Consider the following 23,786-nt stretch of genomic DNA (forward strand, 5'->3'; position numbering starts at 1 on the left):
GTATGACAAATTTTACTCTTCATGTAAACAGATAGAATCTATACCATTTCATGATTGATTACATCATAAAAATTATGGACTATGTACATAAGCTTAGCAAATCTCCTATCGTAGATATGTTTAATTTTTGCGCTCAATTTCATATATGATTCGTGTCATGTAAATAGTACAGAACTCGTATTACGCAAGCATTATATAACTTTTTATTTTTTTCTAACTTCATATAAAGTTATTAATGAGTTTTGCTTTTTATTTAACTTGTTGATTATACATAGTAAATGTTTATCAATAACTGTTAATATATTATACTCTTTTTTTACATTTTATACACTTCAAACAAGGTTATATAAGATTTACATAGGATTGTCATCTTCTCTACAATCTCAATGCAAATGAGTTATAAAATAAATCTAGTGACGACATATAATTCACAAGTTTTGCTGCAAATAATGAATACGATTTCGAAATTTGCAAGTCAATTTCATTGACTATATCTCGTTTGTATTCGTAAAAATGTGGGAAATGTCGGTAAGATATCGATAAAAGATATATGTTACAGTCTAGTTTTCTACTATATCATATATAAGTAAGAAGATTCATATTTTAATAGTGTTTTATCTATTTTCCGTGATGTGGCTATTCGTTTCAGTTCAAATTCTCAGAATTTTGTTACTAAAAAGTTTCAAAATAGTAGAATTTTCTATGTATTTTATTTCATGCATGTATTTATTATGCTACTTCTCTTTTGTTTGAAAAAATTTCTTGTTCTCTTGTACTCTGTATTTCAATCCTTTCAACAGTTACGTATAATTCCAGTATAAAGTTTCGTTCTTCTTATTTATAAAAATTAAATTTTAATTACAGTAGAAAAGTTACTAAAAATGTAAGAAACATAGAAAATTCCAAATATGTCATTTGTATAATTTTAATTTAATAGTAAACATTATAATATTGTGTTTTATTATAGTAACCTATTACCATTATAGAGGAGAACAAGCGTAAAGTAATTTTATAGAAGTTACGATATGCAACAATACAATAATTTTTACATTAGTTTCGTTACAATATTATAACTTTATATATAATACTTGTTTTTATAGTTTATTGTTCTTATAGGTAGCGTTAAATTATATTTCCCGATTTCATTTGGAAAACCGTACTCAACAGTGCATTATATAACATAATACGTAACAGTTGGCTTGAATTACAAGTATATCGTGAAGATATTGTCCGCTAAATGCAAGTTGTCTAATATGGAGTAAATATCGTTAGAATTAATATCAGAGTTTAAGAATTATTAAGAACTATTCAATTTTTAAGATAATGGCATCGATTTGTCTCTCTCTCTCTCTCATCTAATTTTTTGAACAAATTAAATCTTACGTATTTAAAGGATATGTGTCTATATTATTATTGAGTGACAAATTTAGCAATTAGCAATATTTAGAAAATTTTTGGAAGGCACCGAGCATGAATCATAATTTACATATAGGTTTCTTAAGTTCTTTCGAAAATGTTGTGTATTGTTCGAAATAAATCGAACAATATTTCGAACAAAAATACGCAGAAAAAATTTTCTACGAAAAGAAAAACGTATTTCGTTTATTTATTTTTTCCCATCTTAGCTTGAACAACGAAATATTTTGAACACGTAATTCTCTAGCAATAAGTCAAGCATACTTTCAAATACTCGAGCAAAATTTTTCAAGGCCCTTGAAACCTTTTCATTTATTTTATCATACCAGTTCTATTTTCGAAACAAAAACTTCAATAAAGTCGACAAATTTCTTAATCAAAAAAAAAAAATATACTCTACATATACGAGTACGTCAATAAATTGAACCCATCATCAAGCCATCATTAAAAAATGAAGAAGAGCGATTTAATTTCTTTAAAAATTTTTCCAAAACCTCTTATCTTTTTTTCCGCCAAAAAAAGCTAATACATCAAGTGTCAGATCTAAATTTCGATCAATTCATGATCCTCGATTCTCAACATCTGGATGGCTCCCAAAGGCTGCATACCAGACGGCGCATCGTCGCGCTACTTTATCGCAAAATTCGTAACCAGATGCTCGAAGGCGATCTCGAGTAACCTTCGTCTGATCGTGGGCGTCGCATCGACTCGCCACGAAACATTATTTTCGAACTGTACGGTGGGAAACCTCGGTGAAACCTAACTTTTCAAGCTGAGGGGACCATTGCGCAATCGAACACACACAAACCACACTAATCAACTTTACAACGAAAAAAAATAGTTACAATATTTTACCAACATTTCTGTGCAACATTCATCCTGGAACTTTTACTATTTATATCATTATTAATAATACTATTTATTGAAAAAAATAATACAATTGTGGTATGCATGTGCACCATTGCACTTATAAGAAAAGTTCTACGAAAGTATCCTTTCAGCTATTCATCTTCTTCCTTTGAGAATTTTGTCTAACTGCACTGATAACTAAGTTACGACCTGGAACAGTTAACTGTAGATTATTCTGAAGAGTGGAAAATGCGAGGGAACGCACGGAGGCGACCATTATTCGCGCACGTGCAGAAGAGTTTCGCTGGCCGGCGCGTAGTGGCTCAGCAGACTCCGAAATGTTGATGCTAAATAAAACTCCTAGCTGGTTGGGACGATGCCATGCGTTCTAATTTTCACGAAGGCAGATCGCTAGCCCGGGACGTGGTCCGCCGCGTCGTTTCGAGCCGGATGATTCGATAGTCTTTCGAAGCTCTCTCCGGGTTACCTGTTCTTCGTGGCAAGGAGAGGGAAGTTTACACATAGATAAACGGGAAAACGTGTCTTTCGAGACCAAACAAGGAAAAATCGGTGTTAATTATAGAGAATCGTTTCGATAAACGAAGGAACTCGTACGCTTATGACGAGACACGGAAAGGTCGGTGACTATTAGAGTCATTTACGGCGAAAAACAAAAAGATCTCTTTGAAAGTCCTTCAACATGAGCAATTGAAAAATTGGTGATAATTCGGGGAAATTCTTTCGATCAACAGAAAAATTGGTCGTCTGATACGAGATACAAGAAAGCCCGTTTGCGAGTACTTTTATACGAAAGGCTGGCAAATTGATGACGATTAGAAACGATCGTTGTTGCGTCTATCCAAAAAAGTTGAATCGTTGCGGAACTCTAGTAATTTATTTACTTGCCTACTAATCCTTCTCCTCGAAACGAGAAAGTTGAGCAACCTGTGACGATTAGAAGAATTGTGTCAAAATTGGTGTGCGATTTACTCATCTAATTAAGATTTTAAAAATCTTCAAATTGAAAGGTTGATAAACTTGCGAAGATTAAGGAGAACTGTTACGAAATAGGTGTTTGTATCTGTAATTATAAGTGAAGAAAAGAAGCAAATTTTGAAGCTTCCAGTGGTGAATCGTGGGTTTTTCCATGCGAAGGTTGCGGTGACATGGCTGCCGCCCTTTTGGGCAAGTGCGTTGGATTACTGGCTCTGGTGTTGCTTCTCTATAGTTGTTGCTATGGCTTCCGTATTCGAGATCATCCATCGTCGACGGAGCAACCACATCGCGCCACCTGCACTTCCATCTTTGGCAGATGCCAGGAGAAGACGATCACGGCCACGTCGAACAAAAAGTGGCACGACACTTCGCGGCTTGCCAGTGCTCCTAGGAAACCACCTGTCGAGCTGACGTCGACGGATGACGATAGAGTAACAGAAGAAGAAAAGTATATAAAACATGAAGGAGGTGAACGTGTCTCTGATTGGATAGAGAAGAGTCTTGAAGAGGATGAGGATGAGGATGACGAAGTGATCGTGGAGATAGAAGAAGATACTGACGAAGTAATTGTGAGTTACGATGAGGATCAGGATGAAGAAGAGGAAGAGGAGGAAATAAGTGAAAATGATGATGATGGTGATAGTGATGAAGAAGAAGAAGATAGAAAAGTAATTATGAAGAAACTTGTAAAGGATACTGAGGAAGATGAAGAGAAGAGCGAGAAAGTGGATTCGAAGAAGAAAGTAAGTTTGGAGAAAGGTTTGAAACAAGAAAAGGATGAAAAAGACGAAGATGAGGACGAAGAAGAAAAACATGGAAAGAAATATAGGAGAGATGTTCATGGAAAACTGACTGCAAAGAAACTTGTAGAAGATACAGAGGAAGATAAGAAGACAAATGAAAAAATGGATTTGAAGAGAAAAATAAGTTTAGAAAAGGGATTGAAAGAGACAATGAAATCTAAGAAGCAAGAGAAGATTGAAGATGACGAAGACGAGGACGAGGACGAGGACGAGGACGAGGACGAGGACGAGGACGAGGACGAGGACGAGGACGAGGACGAAGACGAAGACGAAGACGAAGATGAAGACGAAGACGAAGATGAGGACGAAGATGAAGAAGAAAAAATTGTTCTACCTCCACCACGAAAACTAGAAAAGGTTAGACACGCGGACAAAGATAAGATTAGGTCAGCAGAAATAGCAATTGTTACAGAAAAACCAAAGGAAATACCAAAAGTAGAGAAGAAACCAGAGGAAAGCGTGAAGAAGATTCAAAAATTATATGAAAAGAAGTCGACGGAAGAACCATCGAAGCTAGTTGAAGCCACGAAGAAAGTGGAACCCGTGAAAATAACGAAAGCTGAAATCGAATCTCCTGAATCGAAAATTGTCGTGAAGCCGGAAAAAAAAGCGCAGATTTCAGTAAAGACAGAGGAAACGGCGAAGGTTCCGGCGAAGACAGATGAAAAAGCGAAAGTTCCGGTGAAGACAGAGGAGAAAACGAAGATTCCGGTGAAGACAGAAGAAAGGACGAAGGTAAAACCGGAAGTGTCGAAAACACGGGAACCGGCAAAAGTGAAAACAACGAGTGCTCAAGCTCCGGCTAAAGTTACAGAAGTTAAGCGATCCGATAGTGAGTATCGTGAAAGATTGAATGTCGTGATTTGTTGATTTGTTCTTTGGAATTTGCGGAAGACACAATATTTGTAAATACAAGATCAAATGTAGTTATTGGAATTACGTCGATATAAATCGTTTCATCCAGTATAATGTAAATCGTGTTTTATCCAGTTGTCCACGGAGAAAATCATCGCAGAAAGAAATCTTTGTCGAATTTTTGGAGTAAAATGAGTATGATATTGTGTTGCAGAAGATGAGTCGAAAGTAAAAACGAAAACGCACGTGGAAGCTTCTTTCACTTTGGCTCGATTGAACGAAGCGATACTACGCGTACCGACATTCGTGCCAAATTTCACGGCCGTTGAGAACTTCGAATGTCAGCAGCATGGCAAGATCTTCTTACGACAATTACGGGGTTATAAATTATGGGCGTTGCAAAGTAAGTCACCTCTTTTTTCCATATGTTCGTGTTGAGAATTGTGGATCTTTGGCCGAAATAATGTTATAGGAACACTAAATTTACACTTGGGATTAATATTAGAATAGTTATATATTTATTTTATGGATGATTTCTTATATATTCATCGATACACACTTGCACGCGTCTCCGCACTTTCTTCTATACCCGACTGTTAACTGACTGAATAGTTTACATTCATCTGTTTTCGAGACGCTGCGCACACACATACCCCCACACACTGATACCCACATACAAGTATCTCTAATACGCATTTAACCCAGTCCAGCACAGAAAATTATTCATATCTCAACAGTTCGTTCTAACAAATTTTATCTATTCTGTCACGTTGAGTATTGATGACATTACGTTGGCGTCACGCACGAATAATTCTCAAATGGCATCGGAATGGTCGACGAGTTTGAAAAGAAATATTTCAGTTAGAATAAAAAGCCACGTGATTTCGGCCCAATAGTCAACGTATTATATTTTCGAAAATGAAGTAATTTATTTCGGAAATATTCTTCCTCTGATTTTTCGTTTGGAAATTTTCCGAATCATATTGTCAATATTTTATCCAATCGTGTTTCATTGTCTCTATGGGATCAGTGTTAGATTCGAGCGCAAAAATTCCATCGGGTCTATTGCGAGGGAACGTGAACCAACTTGGAGATTTTGACGAGTGTTTGGGTGTGATGGCGCACGTGAAATTGAATGAAAAAACGATAAGGGTGCAGGGCAAATATTGTTTGGCCAATATAGATTTGTATCCGTCTCATCCGGACATGAAGCTTCCGGTTAATATGATGCAGGCACGTTCTTTCATAAGAGGAAGTATGTACGACGTAAGTGAATGATTGTATTTTTTTTGTTTGCATTTTATCAACGATATTGATCTTCTCGCTGCAATCAAAAGCACATTGTTTTCAATACCAGTGAATACTTTTTCGAATTACTTTTTCACACCGTGAAGATTAATGAATGATCAAACTTCCGAGAAACTCTATTATGATGAACGTTCACTTTTTCAGCCTGGTCACTTCATTCCAAAATTCACGACAGTGAACTGGGCAGTGTGTCTTCCAGCGGCGTGTTCCGCTGAAGACGCACGAATCGTTGTCGAGGAAGCATTGAACGACTATAACTCTACCGTAGGAATTACATTCATGGTAGATGTCAATCCTAACATGTGCTACGTCAAACAAAAATCACGAAGCTATTCGAAAGAGACGATCGGTGTTCTGTATGTATTTACATTTACAATTAAATGGCGGATTTTATGCATTTATGTGAAATTTAAGAGGTATACAAATGTATAGAATACATATAATATTAAAAAATCACCAAAGTATACTCGTTATACTTACTGTGGGTGAAATAAATCTCCGCTTATCTTCCATTTCTCCAATTGAGTTCACAAAAATGTAAATTTGCATAAAAATCCGCAGTATATTTATAATTATCGAATTAAATCAATTTAAGGAATTCACAATCGAGCTCCATTCTTATGAGAGACTACTAAAACAATTTTATTAAAACGTTAGAACTATCAGATTATTTCATAATTATGTTTCCTATGGAAGTTCTTATAAAATTATTAAAACTACAGAAATCCGTTTTTGCATTATGTTCTCAAAGTTGGCAAGAATGAAAATAATTTTCTTTTTATTGCCAATTGTGGGTTCCTTCACAAAATTCAGATATTACAAAATTCTCCAATTCTCATATTATCTGATTAAAAATTATAACAATGATAAAATGAAATATTTAATTTCTTTTTTTTTCTTTCCAATCTTTACAGATATTTCTACGCAATGATCGTCTGTCTCGTCGCTGTAGCAACCACGAGAGATTATTTAGTGGTGTCGGAAGGAAAAGGTAGATTCTCATAACATTCTATATTTTCTGCAAGTTAATGCGCTCAAAAAATCTTCTAAATTTATTTAAGTAGTTTCGTATCAAATATTTTATTCTACGTACGATATCAAAAATTTTTATTACACGATCGTTGTCCTTTACAGGAAACTATTCGGAGAGAATAATAATGTCCTTTTCCTTACGGAGAACCCTGAGATCTTTATTCAGTAAAGGATCCAGCTATGTCGATATTACATGCATTCATGGAATAAGGACACTCGTCACGATTATGCTTTACATTGGTCATCAAATCATACCGATTTCGATGTTGCCATTTTCCAATCGAATCGAACTCACAGAGGTAAGGATAAAGATTTACATATTCGCTCAAACATATTAAGACAAATAATTCTTTATTATAATACCGCGAATTTCTATGAAAATTCATGTTTTTGTGAACTCAACTAGAGAAATAGAATTAACATTTCTTTTCATTGGTTTTCTGTGTCGTTGAAGTTTGCGTTTAATGTCTGGTGTTAAAATAGGTAGCGAACTCTCCTATCAGCTCGATAATGAGGGTGTCAATGGTTTACACAGACGCGTTTTTATTGCTTAGCGGTGTCCTAGCTGCTTTCAACATGGCGCACGAATTTATAACACGGGGCGAGATTCGATGGTTTTGCCGTTTTATTGCCAGATATATCAGGTAAGTTATGGTTGACTCATTTGATTATTAAAGCAATGTCAGATATTTTATTTCATGTTCTCACTAATAAATTAATTTATTAATTTATTAACAGTGAAAATTTTCTTTATATCAGCGTATAAATATTCTTCTATATAATTTCGCTATTTTAGAAAATTTTGAAAAGTTATATTTGACTTCAAAGTTATATTCTTATTTAACCAAAATCGTTACAAATATTTCACTGTATAAGAAAAGGATAATAAAATTAAATATCTCAATTTGAATTTTAACGCCGAGTTCTTGAATTTTCATTTTGTAAATTACTTTTATTAAAGTATATTGATTCTTTCGATGCTACTTTTTAGACTCACCCCAGCGTTACTCGCAGTGGTATTTTGGTACGCATTCATAATGGAGCACATTGGATCGGGACCACAATGGAATAGCGTCATAGTACCAAATGCAGAGCTTTGCAAAAGCAACGCGTGGACGAATTTGTTATACATACAAAATTTCTTCCCCTTCGAAGAGATGGTATATAAGTTGTTCTGAAACTGTGCGAGGACTTGGCAACATAATCACAATTATAATCCTATTTATCGATTATCATAAGCACAAACATTACAAATTATTCTAGAAGATTAACTTCGTTTTCATCTACAATTAGATCTTGCGTTCTTTCAATGTTATTGGTGCACCAATCGTCGTTAATTTGAATTCTATTATAAAATTAGTCTTTGCGTTTCATCAACTTGATTAACTTCAGTCAACTTCATTCGATTTAACAAATTTTTCTTGATCGATAGTGTGCAACTCATACCCACCAGTTGGCTTTAGACATGCAATTGTCACTATTAGCCCCAATGTTGGTATTCTTCTTAGAATGCAGGCCTATCATTGGGATTCTTGTAATATTTTTCTTCGTCTTATTGTCAGCTACACTCCGTTACGTAGCAACGATGAGCAATTATCTTTCCGTTGTTGTTTTCCATGGAATGTCGTAAGTATATCTTGCCAATTTTCAATATAAGCTTCTTCATTTTATATGCAATCATTTTAAGAGCAAGTTCTTGGTTTTAGATTGAAGCATCTTTACAGGACTGCCAATTTAGTTTACGCACTACCATTACATAGAGCAACGCCGTATATATTTGGTGTAGGACTTGGTGTGTTATTACGGCACACAGGAAAAGATGTCAGAATCCACAAGGTATAGTAGACTGCAGATAAGATTTATTTTGCAATTCAAAATACCGCGACCCACCAAATAAACGAGATGTATCGTACTAATTTCAGGTGTTAGTGATCTTGGGATGGTTGATCGCGATGGCCTTGGGATCCTGGTCGTTATTTTCACCATGGCACTTAGCCAGAAGGGACTATGTGTACGATGCTGAAGAAGCAACCAATTATGTTGTGATCAGTCCAGTCTTTTGGACCTTGGCTTTATGTTGGCTCATTTTTGCGTGCTACACCAATCACGGAGGTCTTTCTTAAATTGTTGAATATTAGGCGTTAACATACAATTTCGATTATTTATTAACAATGCTAATTTTTATTTATAGGTATATTAAATAGATTCCTTTCGAACTACTGGCTATTACTCTTCAGCAGAATATCGTACGCTGTATATTTAACACAATTCGCAGTATTTTTCTACAATGTTGGGACCACCAGACACTCTAGCGAATTTCATCTTCATAGAGGCGTATGTACAATATGAATCTCGAAAAACAGCATCCACATCTCTTGTTAACCGAGTAAAATGAATTAACTTGTCACTCAGGTTCCTAATCTCTTAGATATAATAATTTCTATTTTTCCTTTCAAAATTAAAAAAAGATAGAGACTTCTTTCTTAATGCGTCTTTATGTCTTTTTCTTTAAGGAGAAGAAACATTAAATTTTCTGTTGCAAACAATTACAATTAATTTGTTGCAATTAACATTCAATTTTATGAATTTTCCGAACTATTGTATTTAAAAGATGAATTAGTTAATAGGTTAAAATAACTAGGATACTAAAATAAAGTGTACCTTTCCAGCTAGATCTTCTGGAAGCAGCAACAGTCATAATCATCTCCATTATCCTAACTTTATTCTTCGATATCCCTATGCAAGAGATCAAGAACGTGCTTATGGAGAGTACAGACTCCCTGAACGCAGAAGTATCAATATCAGAGAAATCAGCAATCGTCGAGTCTTCAATCTCAGAAATCTCGAAAACCTCAAAAGCTCCAAAATCAGAACTCCATGAAAAGAAAATGTTCGAAGAAGACGAAGTAGCTTTAACAGGCTGGGACTGGCAAAGAGACATAGTAGATGGTGGTACAAAATACTCCAATGAGAGTATAGAAGACGAAGAACGAGTAGACATGCCTATTTTAAAAAAGTCAAGTGGCAGAAGACGATCATTTATTAGTCGTGAACCATCTGAAGCCGAACATCCGTCATATTGGCTAAAGAACGATAACAAAAGATTCTCAAATAATACTGAAGACTATAGAGATCATAGAAGAAGAAGCAAAAGCAGTCAAAGGGATTATAAGGAGAACGAAGCTTTAAGGTGACTATTCATTTGTTGGAAAACATTTTTATATTGAACTTTTTTCAATATAAATTCAGTTATATACGATCAAAACCATAACTTCTACCCTAAATCTTTCTAGAGCGCAACAAGAGCGAGAAGAATCAATTAAACGAAGCAGACGCTCTCTGTCAAGAAGCCTCGACACTAAACAATTATCCACACGGGACAGCGAGGATGAAGAAGAGTATCCAAGAACCAAATATGAAGAAGAAGACGAAAATAATCCGAGGTACAGGCGATCGCAATCCAGAGGAAGATCCGTGATCAGGGAATCGGATGATTATCGTTCCTGGGACCTTCCTAAAGATTCCAAAAGACCTTCCAGAAAATCCGAAGAACGCGAGCCTATACAAAGACAACCAAGAGTCTCAAAAACCTTTTCCTCAGAAAGCGAAGAAGAACATTTTCCTCAACAGAGAAGAATTGAAAAGAGACACGTAGAACCAAGGATCAGCGACGAAGAGGATTGGGAGAGCGAGTTGAGAATACGTCGAAAGCAATTCATGGAAAAACTGGCGACACGAGATCCTGCATCTGAAGAAGAAAACTTGGTTTCTTTACGAAGATCTTCAGCGGAAGGAAAGCTAGCATTGCTAAAAGATCCAACAGGAGATGACAATATGGATTCCTGGACGGTTAGTGTAGGTTCGCGTGTTGCTCAATTAGGCTCTTCTCAAGAACGAAGTGAACCTGAAGACGACTATATTCGACGAAGAAGAGAATATCGTGAACAGGCTCCGCCTCCAAGAGAAGACACCCAAAGCGAAGAAGAAGCGATTTGGGATTCCACAAGAAAATCTTATACCAGTAGTAGTCAGGTGACTTCTATTGAAGAAGACGACGATATTGATACTTATAACTTCGTTCTAACAAAAGATAGTAAAAGAAAATCTGTTCAGGACCTTTCTAGGTTACCTCAGGAAGATTTTGACTTTGTAGAGTTTGAATTGACTGTTGGAAAGAAAGAGGGTGAAGGTTTACTTAGGTCTTCTTCTGGTTTGTATAAAAGAGAGTCGATTATTAAAAGCCAGGCTAGTGAAGAAGATCCTGAGTATCTTCTTCCCGAAAGGCCAAAATTGGTGCAGCAGGAGAGAGAGCATCCTTTTAAGAAAGCTTGGCAGATGCAGAAATCTAGGTCTGAGGAAGATAGCGCTGCATACGTTATTAAAGAATCTAAAGAACAATCTAAAACAGAAATGAAATCGAAAGATGACGAAATTAAGGAAACTAAAGAAATTAGAAAGGAATTTAGTGGAGAACAGTACGAAGACACTGGTATGTTTGCTGATGATGAGTCAGAATCGGTTATGCTGGCTCATAGTAGTAGTGATATTGATGATAACACGAGAATGAGTTCGAGGTCTGAAGAAACGGAGTCAGTTTCAACTGAGAAGAGTAAGAGTTCTAAGAAAAATAGTGTGAAGTCATCGGACGTTGAGGAGGATTCTCTGAGATCTAATTGGCCATCGGAGGAGGAGCAAGTTTATAGAAGCGGTCCTAGGAGTAAATCGGAGGAGGCAGAATGGAACTGGGAAAGAGAAGAGACTTGATGAAGTGAGTGAGTTATGGAGTAAGAAAAATGATTATAAATTAAATATAATGAGGTAAATTATTCTGCTTGGATTGGTTGAGAGGGAAGGGGAAAGCGAAGTGGACTGGATTTTGGGAAGGAAGGAGTGAGGATTTGAAAGGAAAAATGGATCATTGAAGAGTTGATGATTGATAGATTTAATTATCGTTCCGTGAGAGAGAATAGAAAGAACGTATTTTTACAATCGTTTTATTCTTTTATTACAGTTTTAATCGTTTTATTACAGTCAATCAGAAGTCTACGTACACCGCTATTTATAAATCACATAAAGCTTCTAATACATTAGCTATACAGAAACCGAGTATACGAGTTAAATAAAATCTTAACTTTTGGTATTGATAAACTTAAAATTAAAATTTCGTCCCAAGAGTTTGTAAGCTAAATGTTAATATTATTTTAATTTCTTCTAGAAATATGTTAATATATTGATCAAATTCATTTTATGTCTTAATGAGAATTGAGTAAGATGTGTAGAATTTTGTGACCGATTGTACATCTTCTCTGCAGTTGTCTCTTGTTTCTGGTTTCAAGCCCAAGATCGTTTATCTGTATTTAAATCTATCGTCAAAACACATAAGTCGAATGTAATCGTGGAATTACAATACATGTTAAAAGCGTTGCGAATGACAAGACCAAATTACGAAACCATTTTCCGTAGAGTATAATAAATTATTCGTTAAATATACATATATTAGCATCGTGAATGAATGAGATAGTAGTATTGGAAAATTCCGTATTTCTTCGGTATTTATGACGTTCCTTATCTTCTTACATTTGATGGAATTTGTTTATTGTAAAGGATACGAAGGATACTGGTAATAAAATTATGTTAAAAAATTGTCTTCCTTATGAAATTTTTAAACTTAACGAAATTTCACTTTTTACAGCCTTGTTTCAATATTTTTCCAATGCCTCAATATTTCATTTGGAATATTATAATTATTATTATAACAAATAGAAAAAAATGTTTATTTGAATCTGTATTAGACAAATCAGTCGTAAGATTTAAAATTCTATTTTAAGACATCTTTTTATTATTATTTGTTATCTTTTATTTTATATTTTATTCTATTCTAACATACGATGTAACCAACTCAAAATCTGATTAGTTAATGAATTCTAGCTGCGCTTTCACGACTTTATACATATTTAATGTGACCACTGGCATATTACATATTAACATATTGACAATTATCTTCCACAGATTGAAAATTGCATACTCTAAAACACTACAACTTTAATTTACTTTCATTGTACTGTTACTTATAAATATGTATATTTTTTTTTTAATTTAATACGGGTAATATACCCACGTATTTCCCTTCAGAAAAACCAAATGAAGCTAAGGGAACATATACGCGAACCTACGCGAAGGAACCGATAAAATTGTGTAAACATGAAATACGACGAGGACGTGATCTTTCGATGAATTTACGGGGAGCGAACGGATATTTGACCGATTCGTGGGATGTCTACGGTATGAAGACTTCGCTGGTCCCGTGTGACAGGCGTAAACGGGACGAGCCACGGACGATCGCGCAGGCGATGTAATGAAAAGCACCGTAAGCGGCTGTCTTCTGCGGTTGGTGTCTATGCTGAACGGAAGTAATCCCCGTGGCACTATAAACGCACGCGTACATCACCTACTACCGGATAACGTCCAGCCGAGAATTAACTTACGAGCAAACAACGGCCATTATGCGCTTGTACGAACTCTTTACGAGGCTTTGTGTCGTAAAACAACGTACCGCAAAGCAATCTCTTCTTTTTGTCTTACTTTTGAAGCTACAACCTTCCCTGGAAATCGTAATTCTATAAAAATACAGTACAAATACGATATAAAGTACGGTACATTAATAATGTAATAAATCAGTCGAAAAATTTATTTTAGTTTGTATCAATACTTGCTCAAGCTATTTTATATAATTGAGCTAATATTAGTTTCGTGTGTAATCTTGTATACTTCTTGTACGATTGAACTTTCGTATAATTTCAAAGTTCCAATTGAAACTTAAGCACTGGGATATTATAGTATAGATTCAATATTCGAATGTTTCGAAACTTTGTCATTCTCTCATCGATTCAAAGAATGAATCAAAATTCATCTGACGATTATTCAGGTTCAATTGACCAGACACGATAACCTACAATGTAGTTGGGAATTTATATGCGTATTAAACGCATCTCTGCATCGACTAGACGTTCTACCAAATTATTATCTAACAGAATTCTAGTACGAAATATACGAATACTCGAGGACTTCGATAAGTGGTTCCGGTCCCTAGGCGTTTCTCAGGTATGAAACCACAAAATGGCATAGCCATCGCGAACCCGGACGTTCGAGGAATTCGAAACGGTCGAAACGCGAGTGGTACGACCTTCCACGGATCACTTCCTAGCAGTTTGGACTACCATGCTTCACGAGGCCGTGGCTGTGAGCGAAAGCTTGGAACGGAACCCTTGAGATTCTAGAACCCAGGGCCACGAACTGCATGACCCTTCATAACATAGGAATGCGACCGTGGTTCCGATTCACGTGCTCCGATTGTATGACAATTCATTAATAAGAATCTTATCTTTACACTCTTGTCTCGAATCATCGATGAAAACTGGCTAGTGCAAATTTTCGTCTTCATTGGGTTAGTTTAAGTCAATTGCTAGTTTTCATAATAACATATTATACTCCAATAGCGTATATTTTTTTTTTATATTTTGGAAAAGAAAGTAGATTGCGTAAAAGTACATCTGACTGAGTGTTCTGACTTTAATCCTTGACCTACGCTTCAATACACGTCTGAATATGACTTTTATTTCTACAAATAAACAAAAGATGTTATTAAAAATACACTAAAATATTTGTGCGTAGCTTATTCCAAGCAGCTGTGTAACATCATAGCTTGTCAGTTTAGAGCTTACTTGGAACGAAACGTAGCTAGAGATACCATGTACACAGCTGTCGGTATTCGTGTACGTACGTGCACGTGTATCAACAGAAGCGCGTGTACACGTGGACGTGAAGTTGAAAATCAACGACGCTGGAGAAACACGATGTTCACGTAACTTCTCGAGTAGGAAAGCGGATAAGCAGCCTACGAACGAGGCGACAGACAAGAGATCACGTGTCCGGTGGGCAGCATTTTTTTCAAAGATGAGGATGGCATTACAGAAAATTATCAAAATTAAATTTTCAAAATACAATGTAAATAGTGCAATTTATCTATCAATTATCAAAACGCTATGCATAATAGGTTTTCGAGAATCGTGCAAAATAAGATCGAGTCGCACAAAAAATCTTAATATTTCACAGAAAGAAAATGTAACAAAGACGGCAATGCGTATCCTCATCCAGACGAATAATGAAATCCGCCACTGGATAATGAAATTTGTTCTTTAACATCAGCGAAATATAAAATATGAAGATATTTTATTGATTGACGTCACGTTGTACGTTATACGCACAGTTTCAAGTACTCCACGCAGTAAGTTATAGGTAGATGCAACGTACCTACAGCCACTTGTAGGTTATTGTTAGTTACTTTGCGAGAGCTGTTGCGTATTCGCACAACAATCCCGGATCGTGTAATGCGGCGACGAAAGCTTTCCTTGCATGAATACCCAAGTATGCAAATGCCACTATGGCATTAGACGTTTCTCTTCGTCTTTGAACATCACTCGAGGCCCCTTTTCGTTAGACGTTTCTCTCTTTTTCTCTACCACCTAACGCCTCTTTATTATTACAGCTTCTGTTTCATACGAATTCCGTTTAACTGATAAAGAGTATAATTAGTTTGTAGGAACGAAAATATGAAGAATTGAATCGATCAGAAGCCAAAATCGTGGTCGGTTAATCGTTTACTCGACGATTTAAATGAATTATCACATCTTATATGAAAGCAAAAAATACTTAATACTTATGAACGGGAGAGTATGTACATACGTGTTCAGCCAAAGAAAACATCTTTAGTGGTCAAAGAAGTGCCTCTTTCGTTGCACAGAAGCTGAATGGGCGAAGTGTCTGCTGTAGCAGGTAAGACAGAGGCGTGCCTCGAGTTTACTGTGGCACGGTATTTATTTTGGCAAGTACGTCGAGCAACGGTTCCAGGAGGAAGCCTGTTGTGTGTATGCTGGAAACGCTACAGACGCAACGGTAAAGGAATGCAATGTGGAAATCATCGATTTCCGCAGTCTGGCCACGTCGCGTGCGATGGAGAGAAAAGGACTGTCTTGTGCTTGCACGATCTAAATATATATATATATATGTCTATACGGGATATCTCGAGATAACTCTCAGTTCCTATGATACTTAAACTAAAGGATATACGTTATACACAATAAAATACATACATATGTCTTTTAATATTGTATTATAATATAAATATTATATTAATTATTAATTAATTATTAAAATTTCGGACTAATACTAAGATTGTGAATATAATCAGATAAAAATATAACATGAAACAACAGTTTCAACACTTTCGGTTTCGCTAATAATAAAAGTTTAATTGTGCGAGATGACGTTGGTATTTAAAGAAGACACCCATATTCTTAGTCGGAATACTTTCTCATTTAACGCACACGCCTCGATCATCTGAAGCGCAAAAACGGTTCAGGTTGCTTAGATATTAGAAATCATCTGGGGAGAAAAGAAATTAAGTGTCGCATCGAACCGCAAAATCTTCTCCTCCGGTGAATCCAGGCAGAACTCATTTAACGCGAGAAATACTTTGAATAGCAATATCCATTATCACGGAGTTACACCCGAACGAACACCTCGTTCCATCGTAATCGGATTAGGCCTTGAAAGACAGAATGAGAGGCTGCATCGAGTTCGAGATAGAGTAACGAAAACGATTGGAAGGGGCCAGAGGGCGATAAAGATGAGGTAGAAGATGAAAGAAAGGAGGAAGAAGAGTATGCTTCAAAGTAGATGAAGTACCGTCGCGTAACTGCCAGTACTACTTTAATCTGTAGAGAGAAAATCTTGTAAATAATCGAAGCAATTATCCAACTCGTCTGGTAAAACGGTACAAAGTAACATTACGAGACTTTTCTGCATCACGGAAGATGAAAATAAGCGGACAGTTTTATTTCATTATCAACGTCGACGAATCGATTGATAATATTGGCTCGAGCAGATGAGCCAAAAGCGACTCTTTCCTAAGGAGATGTCTCGTGTTTAGTCGTCTCTCCACGCTGAGGGAAATTGCTGCGTCGGAAATTGGGTGGCAGACCTCCCAGCGAGTGTTTGACGTCGCTCGACGAATTGAAACTTACTACGACCAGGGAAATGGTCGTTGGCAAATGATATCTTATGAATAGATTTCGGATGTTTATACAAATTTATGTTTTATTAAATACAATGTAAGAAGCAGGACCTAAATAGAAATATGTTTTATTTACCAAATATTATAATATGTACTATGCTAACATTTTTTATATATTTTTACATATTATACGAATTCAGTGAATTTCTGCACTTTTAAATTTCCCATAAATGCATAAACATTCGTAGCCTACTTATATATTCAACGTGAATAGTATCCTTTTTTAGGCATAAAGTGGCATTAAATTAAAATCGAAAAAAAGGACATGATTTATCATGTCTTTTTACCTATGATAGAAGATGCAGAAAAATTCTACAAATATCTATAAACGAACAATTAATAGCAACTGTACGTTTCACGATCTGTTGATATATGGATCAATTTTTTCATTCAATTCGATATGATCGTCGCTTCTACGAAGACTGGCACGGAGAAAGGAAATAAATCAAATTCGTTGAAGAGTTAAAGGGTCCAGGGGCTCGATAAGTGGCGCTTGACATTGAATTATGAATGCGTAGCGACGCGAGTAAGGGAAGGGTGTCTAAAGACGAAACGATAGCGTCAAGAGGGCGACAGTTAGGTGGTAGAAGCGTGCCGCAACCGATCCCACATCGTAGGTATTATAAGTTCTGTCGAATCCTTCGTGGGAATGAGCGGCTTGCTCTTGCGAGATTCACCTCTGCATTACTACTAGCTCGTCCCAAGTGTAATCTCTAAGCTCCTAAAAGGTGCTCTTCCATCCCAACTCAACCACTCCGCTATACTCTATCTGACGGTTCTCCCTTTCTGTAAATCTAGATTGGCAATGATACCAATCATTTTAAATATGTATTGATAACGATAATAAGCTATGGAATTTTATAATTTTTAGCTTTGTTAGTATTCTCAGAACAGCTTTAAAAACTGTGTTAAATAAATGTTTACCATAAGAATCTTTAATTTTTGTAGAATATATGTTCCTACGTCGTATACTAAATTACCTTTGGATAGTTGACTAGAATTTGTTATTTCGCATACAATTTAGTCTACGCTATCTTCATAGCAACATCGCGAGATATTACAATTTTTCAAAAAACTAACCTCGAGAAAATTTGAGCTTAGAAATATTCAAATTTCATAACTTTGCTTTGCGATATCTATTGGTATCCATTAATTTCGAGTATTAGGGAGGAACCACGAACTGAAAAACATATGTAGCACTAGTTGGAGATCTCGCCTAGCTACGGACCACCCGGGAGTCGCGATAGCCCAGCAACCATGACCTCAAGATCGCGGTAACTACTCGGATAACCTCGAGGTCGAGAGAGCGGCTTCGATCCACGCCGAGGTCGAGCCACTAGCCACGGACCACCCCGGAGCCAAGGGATTCGTCACAGGCTACTCGAGAACTGAGGACCGTGGGTGAGCTTCAAGGCGATTGTATGTAGTTGAATCGGCTGATTCTCTATTGGGATCTTTGACTTTGGTGTCATGGGTGTCATGATAAAATCTGTGTATTTCAAAGTTTTACAACGACATGATTTAAAATTTCTCTTTTTAGATCTCGATTTTTCTAATCTGATGTACATCCGCGTTCACAAGTATTAGATCAGTTTTTGAATATAATTTAAGAATCATATTATAACGTTGTTAGAAAAGTTTTATACAAAGTAGAAGCGCAACCCAGAGACGTTTACCTAAAATCTCGTATGTAATTTCTCAATTGAATTTTCCATTTCTTATTATATATTATATATATTATTTATTACATATTATATTCTTCTTACATTATATATATGTGATAAAACTTAATATTTAATTGTGCTACTTTCTTAAGTTCCAAATAATTCTACGAATTTGCGGCTAATAAAAGAAAGCAACTTCATTTTAGACAAGAGAAAATAAATTGTAACACCTTACCGTTACAGAGATGTAAACCATTCAACGGAAAAATTAGTGGAGCCCACGAGGACATCGATTCATCGAGACGGCTGAAGGGGCCGATGCCTTTCAGTGGCAATGATCCGCGAAATTGCTTTACGCAATCGGCCATTATGCGTCTGAAAATTTCGCGAGGCATTCGAGATCAGCCCGCCGTTTGATGTGATACGAATATTATATATTGTTCATTGTCGGCCACGTTTGATTGCACCGATCGCGCAATTATCGATACCCCTCCTGCCCTGTAATAAAATTCAACCGCACGCATCTGCACAGGGATCTATCTACTGGGACGCATGATGCGTAAACGTACCCAACAAACTGTTTTGAAACGTGTTGGAATGCCGAATGCCGGAAACCAGATGATCGAGGAAAAAGCAGCAGGGCGATAATGCACATTTAAATAGTTATTTCATAAATAATTTTCAAAATATTTTCATCAAATATATATATATATATATATATATATATATATATATATATATATATATATATATATATATTTATTTGACAATGAAAAATTGTCAATGAAAAATTGTGACACGCATTTACAAATAGAATAGAAATGTTAGGATAGCAAAGCTAGAAACCTACAGGTAGAAAGTTTGTAAAGAACATGTTGGTTCTTAGGCTGATCTGGTGATCTATTATAAAAATGGGAAGTCCTTTTGCGACGAATAAGGTGCTTTGTCTCCTATACAGAACGCTCCATCGTATGACATGACAGTTTGTGCAACAAGTCACGAAGCTTCCTGACGTTTTCTTTGTAACTAAATACAAGAAGACAGAAGACAAAGAGCTTAATTACTTCGCAACGCTATTATCCGGATTAAAGGAGGGAGAGTGTCTATTAAGGAAAGTACAAGACTCAATGAAAAAACGGCTTCAATAGGGAATCCCAGCATTCAATCGACGAATATCGATCTGAACGCGATAATTACCTTCGATTTGTGATTATTTCGAGAACGTTGCACCTTCAACTTTCGGTCCAGTCTCTCGAATTAGATAGCTTCTCTTTATTCTAACTTTTTCTAATTTATTTTCAAATGATTTGGATTATGAATATCGCGAGACAGATGATTTTCTATTTATACTTAAGGCACATTTCTTAGTGTTAGGGACTAAAGTTTAAACGTCTTTAATCCTGAATGTAGACTGTATTTATTTAGTCTTATTTTTTACACTTTTCATATCTATTCATGTTTCACTAGCCTCGTGTATTAAAAATTTGTTGAAGAATATATATGAAATTGTATTTTCATAAAAATTACTGTAATATCAAAGAACGTAGATGGGATTTCAATTGAAGAATATGAAAGTGCTGGATAAATTTAAAGCTGAAAATAATTATAATTGTAACTTCCAATGCAATTCAAAAAAAGTTATTCGAGTTAATATAACCTGTAGAAATCTGCCTTTAAGACTCTTAAAATCTGCCCCAATTCTCACTCTTCGAAAATGTTCCTTCTATGCAAACCTTCTATTTAAAACTGTTATTTTATAACATAAAATTTAAATAGAAATTGTGTCAACGTATGTAATAAAATTCTTTATGGTAAAATTCATAGAGTGCATGTATCAATTAAAATTTTTAACTTATTGTTTCTTTGCTTAAAAACGATAAGAAGTATTATCAACTCTATCGAAACTATCGTCAATATTTTCTTCAAAGCTTACTTAGTTTTTAAAAGCAGAAAGAAATTTTGTCATCAGAAAGACACACTTAATGTACGAATAAATATGTTATTTATTTCCAAAAATGACCTGAACTATTAAGTGATCACATTTAAGCCTCACCATGAAAGATTTCACAAGCTAAAATCATAACTTCAACCCTACTCTACCATCTTTTCCCTCGCAACAACACTCTTTGGTGTCATGTTATAGGATACATGGTCTCGAAAACGCGTAGCGTTAGCATTATCATCGGTGTCAGAGACCGTCATTGGCTTAATTGGTGTTGGTTGGTCGAACGTTTCGCCGGTGGTCGGCATGTATTCGGTGCAACCGTGCAGTTGAGCGCAGCCACGCGTGATTTCCCTCTGCACGGCCATCTGCACGCATCACAAACCCCAAAAGGGTGCTCTTTCACCCAGCCACCATCGGATGGGTGGCCAGCCAGTGGGTGGCAAGCACACGAGATATTGCCGGTTGCCCGGGTGAAGAGTCGAGATGGCGGCTGCGGTGGACTGAAAAGCGACGATGCGCAACTTCCAAAACAAACATACGACTTTAACGGCACGAATCGTTTTCTCGTTGGAAAACTGCCCTGGAAAATCGACACGAACTTCGTTGAACGGAAGGCCAAGCCGAGTTATGGTCGTCAACTTCACTCTACTCGTATTCCGCAACTCGTCGATTCCAAATACTCGTTATTTTTTCAACGTGGCCAGACGAACCAGGATTTGCCGTTCGTTTGTAACGAATCGAACCGCGAACCATTTCGATCACGCGCCACCGTTTTTACGCTCGATATTTTTGCCACTAGACATTTTCTGGTAGTTTTTGTGGACCAGATTCGTGATTTTTGATTTATTGTAGTTTAGTTAGGACTATACTTTATTGGGTTGTAACAAAGATTGGTAATGTTTTTGTATTAAGTACAAAACACAAAGCTATGGAATTTTATTATATTATCACGCAATATCCAAGTGTTTTTGTTTCTGTCTTTTCGGAAATTTTCGGGTGGTTCAGTTGCTGGGAAGCTTCGTGATTTTTGGTTTGGGATTTTACTATAATTCAGTTAATTCTATTTTATTACTGATTATACTAATCTTGTAATAGCAAAGTATCGTTTGAATTATTCACGGGCTTTTTATTTATTTATTTCATATGAAATATTTTTTTAGCTTTCTACATATATTTATTCATATTATTCAAGTTAGTAGTCCAAGTCGAACTACAAACGAGGAATTCAAAACACGATAAAAATACCATCTACTGATTTCTGGAATCCCCAATTCCAAAAACGAGCGATTCCTCTATTCTCGATTTTCATTGGTGTTTCATTTGCCTACTGTTCTCCATCATTTCCCAATCTCGGTCTCATCAGCATAAAATCTGAGATATATCAGAGGTCTTCTAAAGTCGAACTAACGAACGATCCGTGGAATCAAGTCGAACGAGTGTCTTCGAACGATTCGAGGGTGCAAAAAGCTCGTTCAGAAGAGGAGGCGTAGTATTGTAGAAACGGAATGGTAGGGCAGAGACTGGGCTGATCTTTCCACTGCACGGAGGAGATAGCAGGTATTATCGGGGAACTAATTAAACTGGAACATAAGAAATAAAATAAAAGGAAGAAGGATTATCGTTCGCAGCATAGAGCGCCGCGTTCCGTTCCGACATCTAGCGTTAGAGACGCAGGAGCAATCCAAATACAGAGTAGGACCACGTATAACGCTAAAACATAAAAAAATGCTATTGCCTTCGTATAACGCGATTTGGAAGATAACAATGAAAGTGAAATACGCTTCGCAAGGAAATTATACTGAAAGAAATATTTCAACACGAAATTTGTATGATGACGTTATAAGAAAATTGAAGATACGCTAAAAGGAACAGATATGTGTATATAGATACATGAAGAAGTTTTTCGTTTCGCGACTTCATGCAAACTGTTCGGAATTCACTATCTAACGAAGTAACGCGAAGTGTTATGTCGAAGATTATGGCAGTAAGTCGATGGAGATGGTGTCTGTAACTGCAGCGGTTCTCCTTCTACGGGCATTACCGTTGGTACCGGTGCCGGAGGCCGGAAAATAATTAGGCTGCAGGCGAGAGATGTAGCGGATATTATAGCACGTTGCCTGTTACCTTGCTACGCCGCCGACTGAGCTATACAGTTGTTGTTATCTAACTTAAATGAACCTTGTAATAATATCGTTAGAGGTATTTCGGCACTACCAACAGCTAGCCTCTTTTCGTTACTTCACTGTAGACGATGTTGGATCAAGAGTGCTATATGTATAACTATGTATAATAGTACGTGTTGCATCGTGTTGTTAGCCATATACGTAGATGAACAATAATAATTGGAGAACGTGTTAGATACTGGTTAGATATGGTGTTAGATAATTATTAGTAGAAGGATTAGAGAGAGTATGGGTTACGAAGAAATTTCATAGTTAATGGTTGTTTATATTGTGACGAAGAATTTCATATCTTAGGAGGTTACAGTGACAATTTATAAATTCGTTTAGTCATTTATGAAAAAACTAATCTGCGATTAATCTAACGATTTAAGAAAATATTGCATCTGTAACTAGGATCCTGCTTTAGCGGTGATAAAAAATGTACAAGTGAAGATTCAGTTTGTTTCAATAAAAAAGTAAGTCACATCGTATAACGAAAATAAATTCAACAGAATAAATAGCTAATAGACCTTAAAAAACTAGAACTAAAATTTCCAATGCAATTTACTCAATTTCCCATTTTGTCTTATGGATTCTATTTCCAAAAATCCCCTTAATTATTCC

The 23,786-nt window shown here is 36.1% G+C and overlaps 1 protein-coding gene across 1 annotated transcript; it reads left to right on the plus strand.

Annotated features, from left to right (window-relative positions):
* The first annotated feature begins 2,664 nt into the window (after positions 1 to 2,664).
* LOC126863391 (uncharacterized) lies at positions 2,665 to 12,918 on the plus strand. Its single transcript, XM_050613493.1, has 14 exons — positions 2,665 to 4,896; positions 5,134 to 5,322; positions 5,950 to 6,185; positions 6,372 to 6,583; positions 7,142 to 7,218; positions 7,362 to 7,558; positions 7,743 to 7,903; positions 8,251 to 8,419; positions 8,692 to 8,885; positions 8,966 to 9,095; positions 9,182 to 9,371; positions 9,451 to 9,593; positions 9,929 to 10,449; positions 10,553 to 12,918. Exons 1-14 carry the CDS (start codon positions 3,432 to 3,434, stop codon positions 12,021 to 12,023), a joined length of 5,355 nt encoding a protein of 1,784 aa, XP_050469450.1. The 5' UTR covers positions 2,665 to 3,431; the 3' UTR covers positions 12,024 to 12,918.
* Positions 12,919 to 23,786: the final 10,868 nt, after the last annotated feature.

Source organism: Bombus huntii, chromosome 3 (genome assembly GCF_024542735.1).
Source record: "Bombus huntii isolate Logan2020A chromosome 3, iyBomHunt1.1, whole genome shotgun sequence".
NCBI classification, from domain to species: Eukaryota; Metazoa; Arthropoda; class Insecta; order Hymenoptera; family Apidae; genus Bombus; species Bombus huntii.